Source organism: Rutidosis leptorrhynchoides, chromosome 6 (assembly GCF_046630445.1).
Source record: "Rutidosis leptorrhynchoides isolate AG116_Rl617_1_P2 chromosome 6, CSIRO_AGI_Rlap_v1, whole genome shotgun sequence".
NCBI lineage: Eukaryota > Viridiplantae > Streptophyta > Magnoliopsida > Asterales > Asteraceae > Rutidosis > Rutidosis leptorrhynchoides.
Genome location: NC_092338.1, coordinates 137,940,734 through 137,947,331, shown reverse-complemented (window position 1 = coordinate 137,947,331; position 6,598 = coordinate 137,940,734). Strand labels below are relative to the sequence as shown.

Genomic DNA, 6,598 nt, shown 5'->3' with positions numbered 1-6,598 from the left:
ACGACAATGCCCCTAAAAACATACTACTTGTTGTTTCAGCTAAACGAAATATCATTATTAAAAATTCTTTAATAATTGGATGTCTATTGTCCCTTTTGTGTCAATACGATGTTGACATGAGACATTGATCTAGTCATTCTCATGTGTCTGCTAATTCTTGTTTCTTGATCTAGAAAAATTGAATGCGATTACTATGTTAAAGTTGATCAACAATTAATGTAGCTTGGACACGATCGTGTATATATCCATTCGCTTTCATCGAGGGGCTGAGTGGTATCATACTCTCACATAGAGGAATAAATCTCATTTTGATTATATGTGATAGCCATGTATTCAGATCTTACTCAATGATGGATTTTATAACTACCTTGCCAGGACATCGTTTGACCATATCAAAGTATAATATGTCATATAATCAAAAACCAACATATATATATATATATATATATATATATATATATATATATATATATATATATATATATATATATATATATATATATATATATATATATATATATATATATATAGGGTTGCGATCCAGCGCTAAGCTGTATGTCCAGCGATAAGGGGATAAGCAGCTCTACGGCGTCGATCTTGTTATCCTTCTCTCATCGCCGCCGTTCTTCCTTCTTCCCTTGTTTTATTTTCTGTTCAAGGTAATTTACAAAGGTAAGGGTATTTCTGTCTTTTCCTTTTCATATTTTTATTTTTCTTTTTCGTTTTATTATTTTTTAAATTACTGATCCGTTAATTCAATTTTCAGTTGTTTTTTTTTTGATTCATTATTCGTCGTTCTCTTTCTTCATATTGAATTCATTGTTTCATCGTCGTCATCCTTCAATTTATTGATCTTCAATCGATCATTTTATAGTTCATTCTGCGTCGTCTACCTCAATTCATTCAATGGCTTCCTCATCCAATTATTCTGCAGTTGATTCAGTTTCTTCGATTAGTATTAATCATCCTGTATCTCCTAATGTTTCTGGAATTGATATCGGCGATTCATCTGATAAGTTTTATAATTATTTAATTTTCATCTGTTACTATTTTATTTTACTTTTTATACTATCATTCATTCAATGTATGTTGTGTTTTATTATTAATTTTTATAGTATCCAATACTGTTTTCATCAATATATTATCATACATTGTATGTATGTTATTGTTTAATACCTATACAATATGTGTTTTATCTTTACATGTTATCATACATCAGATGCATTGTACTGTAATACAATACTGTTTTCATCAATATATAAACATACATCATATGTATGTTATTGTTTAATAAATATACAATATTTAATTTTCTTTTAGATATTATTATACATCAGATGCATTTTTACTGTTTTTATCATAATATTAACATACTTCATATGTATGTTATTTGTTTAAAACCTATACATTATTTTGATTTATCGTTAGATATTATCAAACATAAGATGCATTTTACTGTAATACAATACTGTTTTTATTATTATATTAACATACGTCATATGTGTGTTATTTGTATAATTCGTATTCATAATTTATGTTATCTTTTCTTAGATCTTATCATACGTCAGATGCATTTTACTTTTCGATCCAAATTTTTTTTTAACATTTTTCATCTTCTAGCGTTACTTATTATGGTACATCACATGTATGTTAATAGTTTTAATTGTTCTTACTTACGTTATTTTTTCTTTTACAGATGTTCAGAATGCTTCCCCTGTTATTGATGAATATAATCATATACTGAGTTCAGTTAAGCATCGAACTCCAAATGGTTCTAGGTTATGGTTTCCAGTAGTTCCTGATGCGTTAAATCCTGTTGTTGATTCTGTTTATCCTTCTTATGATTATTGCTTGCGTTTTTATGAGAGTTATGCTGAATTTGCAGGATTTGATGTCAAGAAAGCTTCATTTAATAGGTTGGCTGATGGTACTATCAATTACGTTGTATTTAGGTGTATCAGGTCTGGTGTTCCTAAAAGATTAGCTGTTGATACTCTTGTTAATGAACCCTGTGTTGTTTCTAATCATGTTAATATATCGAAAAGGAATTCAAGTGTTATTTCTAATCATGCGGAGGCTGTGAACAATAAATCGAAACGCCAATCTAGGAAAGGTAAAGAAGTTGTTGATAATCAGGTTAATGATGAACATTCTTCGAATAAAGCTCCTAAATTTGCTAACCGTAAGTCTTCAACAATTAAGTGTGGTTGTGAGGCTAGTCTAAGGTGTAAATATGAAAATAGTAAGATATTCGTTTTCAAGTTTTTTGAGGGGCATAATCATGTTTCTGAAGCTAATAAGAATTCGCTAAACAAGAAGAGAAAGATGCAGTATTTTGATATGAACTTTGTTCAGGATCTTGCTTCGAAGTTTAATATTGGCCCTATGCTTGCTCATCTTATTAACTGTGATATTAGTGGTGGTTATGATATGGTTGGTCCTACTAATGTAGATTACAAAAATTTTAGGCGTGATTTGCTAAGGCATGTTGGTGAAACTGATGCTCACATTGTCATTGAAAATCTGCTTAGGAAGAAGGAGGTTTTACCTGATTTTACTTGCGAGTATAGATGTGATGTAGAAGGTTGTTTAACTGGTGGTTTTTGGGCTGATCAGTTGTCTAAAATGAATTACAAAGAATTTGGTGACATTGTGTCATTTGATGCAACATATGGTACCAATAGGTATTTTTTTTGTTTTTATTTTTTGTTTTGTTTTTTGTTTTTTGGTTTTTATGTGAACTTGTTTTTGTTTAATATTCATTAGTTGTTTGTTAGCTCTTAATGTTTTTTTGTTTTTGTTTTTTTTTTCAGGTACAATATGAGATTTGTTCCTATCACTGGTATTGATAATCACAAGAAGCTTGTTATTTTTGGTGCTGCATTGCTATCGCGTGAAACTATTGATTCGTACAAACAGTTTATTGACTGTTTTCTAAAAACTTTTTCTAATGAACATGGTTTGGTTACTACTGATCAAGACCCTGCAGTGTTGGAAGCGGTGGCTGAGAAGTTTAAAACTGCAAAACACAGAATATGTATGTGGCACATCAGTCAGAAGTTAAAGGATAAGGTAACTTTTATTTTAAAGAACATGTAACTTTTTATGTATATTTATTTTATTTTTATTTTTTTTATCATTCATCTCCCATTTTTTATATTTTCTTAAATGAAATGGTAACTTTTTATTCATTTTTTTGTTATCATTCATGTGTTGTATTTTTAATATCTATTTGTTTTTTCAATAATAAGTTATTTTGTTTTTGTTAATATTCATATGATGTATCTTAATATTTTTTGTTTTGTTACATGTGTTTTTCAGGTTGGTTATGTTTTGTATAATAATAACGTTTTCCGCAAACGTATGAATTACATATTTTGGAACAAAGAAATGTCTGTATCATCTTTTGAAAGACATTGGAAGTCATTAATTGAAGATTTTGAGTTAGATGGTGCAAAGTGGTTTGACGATATGTATGCAATCAAGGAGATGTGGATTCCTTGCTTTTTTAGAGATGTACCAATGAATGGCTTAATGCGAACATCCTCATTATCTGAAAGTGAGAATTCGTTTTTCTCTAAATGCAAAAATAAGCATTCAAATTTAGTTGATTTCTTTTCTAGATTTGATGTTGCCATGGATAAGCAGCGTCATAATACCAGATTGATAGATTCTCAAATGGAAAGCAGATCTATTAAGTGTAGAACTGTTAAGTCGATTGAGGTTCATGCAAGAGACATGTACACTCCCACCTTTTTTTTGTTAGTTCAAGATGAGATTTTTCAATCTGATAAAATGTGTTCTCAAATAAGTTGTGCTACTGATGGTGATGATGAACTTAAAAAGATTATTGAAGTTCAAAAAAAATTCATTCCTCCTCGTAAGAAAATGAATTACAAGGTTAGTTTTTTCATTTTTTTTTCTGTTATTTATTTTCCTTTTTTGCTTTTGTTTATATATATATATATATATATATATATATATATATATATATATATATATATATATATATATATATATTTATCCCTCATATTTCTCTTCATTCTGTATCTAGTGAAGCACATTGTTCATGTTTGTTGTTCAACCGTAAAGGTCGTTTGTGTCGTCACATATTTCATGTTTATGAAATTAATGACATTTTTCAAATTCCTAAACAACACATCTTGAGGAGGTGGACTAGAGATGCATCTGAATCTTTGAATGTTATTTTTGCTGGTGTTAATTACCATTCTGATGCCTACATGATTACCAAACATCTTTCCAATACTTTTAGGAGAGTTGTTTCTAATTGTAAGAATGACAAAGAAATACTCCATCTTTTTAGTGATAAGTTTGATGGCTTTGTTAAAGAATTTGCACCTTCCATCCCTGACCAACATTCTTCAGTTACAAAGGTTCAACAAATTGAGAATGTTTTGGGATTTTCAAAGCCAAGTAATGTAAAGGTTCGTGCTCTAGTTGTCGTTCCAAAAAAAGGTCAACGCAACAGTAAAAGGTATAAAAGTGCTTGAGAAATGGCTGCCAGTAATTCGTCTGTAAATAGGAGAAAGTGCCATCGTTGTAATGGGATTGGTCATAATGTTCGTACTTGCATTGCAGACATTGATTCAGAGTTTACTGATTCCCAGGGTGATGACGAAGATGTTTATTCAGACAACGGCGAAGACTATGATGATTAAGCACATTTTTTTTAACGTACATGTTATGCGAGTTTAAATGTTATCAGTTAACATACATCCAATTAATGTTATCAATTAAAAGTACTATATTCACTTAAAAGTACTAAGCTTTCACTTTTAAATGTTATCAGTTAACATACATCCAATTAATGTAATTATTTAACATACATTCCATAAATGTTAATATAACATACATGTCATTAATGTTATTAGATAACATATATCCATTTGATTGTATACAACAAGCTAAATTTTCGAATGCATTTGACTCATGTTTAAAATTATACTTATGCATGTTAACATATATCCAATGAATGTTATCAGCTAACATACATCCAATTAATTTTATTAGTTAACAAACATAGAATCAACTTTAGCAGATAACATGCATCTAATTTATTTTTTATTATAAATAATTTTTATTTTTTATCTCTTCTTTTTCTTGCTTTCCTTCCTCCTCAACATTTGTGTATTTGATCGTCAAAACCTATACATAAAACAGTATGTGTTATTATTTTTTCATCTTTGTTTGGAATAAACCATCATTATTAGTGCTTACCTCTTTGATTTCAGGTAATCTGTCTTCTTCATCATTATTTACGTTATTTTCAGCAGTCACTTCAACATTACCAAATCCAAGCTTCATTTCTTTCTCTTCTCTTTGCTTCAATAGAGCTGTTGTCCATTTGTTGATTGTCAAGCCTTTATCTGGGAAGTACATGGTCCCAATAGTTGTTGATTCCACATAGTGCATCTGTGATTTAACCATTTGTTAGTTTTATATAACGTAATTTTTACATCTGTAATCTGTATTTGTATGAATAGATTGTTATGATATTTATTCTTTAAACTTACAATTAAAGCAGATATGTTTCCGACAAACATTTCCCTTTTTTGTACTTCTTCACAGATTCTTTCAAACTTTCCAGCATATATTCACACCAATTGAGTTCTTTTATCTGTTCTTCATTTACAATGTTACTCAGAAAGTTTTGATTGACATTCCCGTTTTTATGTCCTTGAATCATTATCGAACTGAACAACACTAAGAAATCCAATATAAACTCCCATCCTGATTCATTTGACGCTTTTATCTTTTCTGCTACATGCTTTGATCTAATCCCTTCGATCATGTATTGTTTTCTCCATTTTTGAGTCATTTCGTCTCCCTTTTTTGCCCTTTTACTAGTGTTTATCTTTTTGGTCCCATCGGAACACCAAATAGCCTGTGTAAACTATTTTGTGTTACACTTACAGATCCATTCGGAAACACAATTTGGCTTTGTTCATAGTCGAATTTCTTCAAATAGAAATCTGCTAGCGCTGTAGGTATTTCACAGAATTCCATATGTAGAATTTGTCCAAAACCAATCTTCTTTATAACTTTTTTCTGCTCTTCATTCATCACTTTAATGGTTTCGTATAATGATTTGGGAGACATTCTTGTTTTTAAGGCATCTTTTTTTTTTTTTTTTTATAGTTGTTGATGGTTCACAAGTGCTTTCTTCTTTTCTTCTATTTCAACTTTTCTTTTCTTTTCAGTTTTTTGTTTTCTACTCTTCTTTATCATTGATTTGCACCGCTCCTTTTTACCCAATGATTCACCTGAAATGTATATTTTTAATATTTTTCATTTCCATATTTAAAAATTTATAAAGCTTATATTATTTTTATACCTTTCTCCTTTCTTGCCCTTTTCACATCTTTTATTCGTCTACTAGATCTTGTATGCTTTCTTTTACCTTTATCGTTCGTAACATTGTCTGAATCAGACACATATTCTTCTTCTACATTCACATTACTGTCTATGTTTATTATGAAATGAATATTCAATCATTAGTAATTGTCAGTTTATCTTATTTTACAATTCTAAAGATGAAACAATCTATTTTGATAAAACTTTTTGTATGTCTTACCTT

The 6,598-nt window shown here is 29.3% G+C and overlaps 1 protein-coding gene across 1 annotated transcript; it reads left to right on the top strand.

The window, feature by feature from the left end:
• The first annotated feature begins 906 nt into the window (after window positions 1-906).
• Window positions 907-4,679, top strand: LOC139854099 (protein FAR1-RELATED SEQUENCE 5-like). The gene is made up of 6 exons (XM_071843423.1): window positions 907-1,042; window positions 1,697-2,684; window positions 2,814-3,072; window positions 3,322-3,880; window positions 4,093-4,488; window positions 4,600-4,679. The coding sequence occupies exons 1-6, from the start codon at window positions 907-909 to the stop codon at window positions 4,677-4,679; spliced, it is 2,418 nt and encodes an 805-aa protein (XP_071699524.1).
• The last annotated feature ends 1,919 nt before the right edge of the window (window positions 4,680-6,598 follow it).

Bases quoted from the DNA above. Each gene is read 5' to 3' on its own strand.
- LOC139854099 (XM_071843423.1), top strand. From the start codon at position 907: ATGGCTTCCTCATCCAATTATTCTGCAGTTGATTCAGTTTCTTCGATT. The intron at 2,685-2,813 runs GTATTTTTTTTG...TTTTTTTTTCAG, and splicing joins GCAACATATGGTACCAATAG to GTACAATATGAGATTTGTTC. The intron at 4,489-4,599 runs GTAAAAGGTATA...CTTGCATTGCAG, and splicing joins AAAAAAAGGTCAACGCAACA to ACATTGATTCAGAGTTTACT.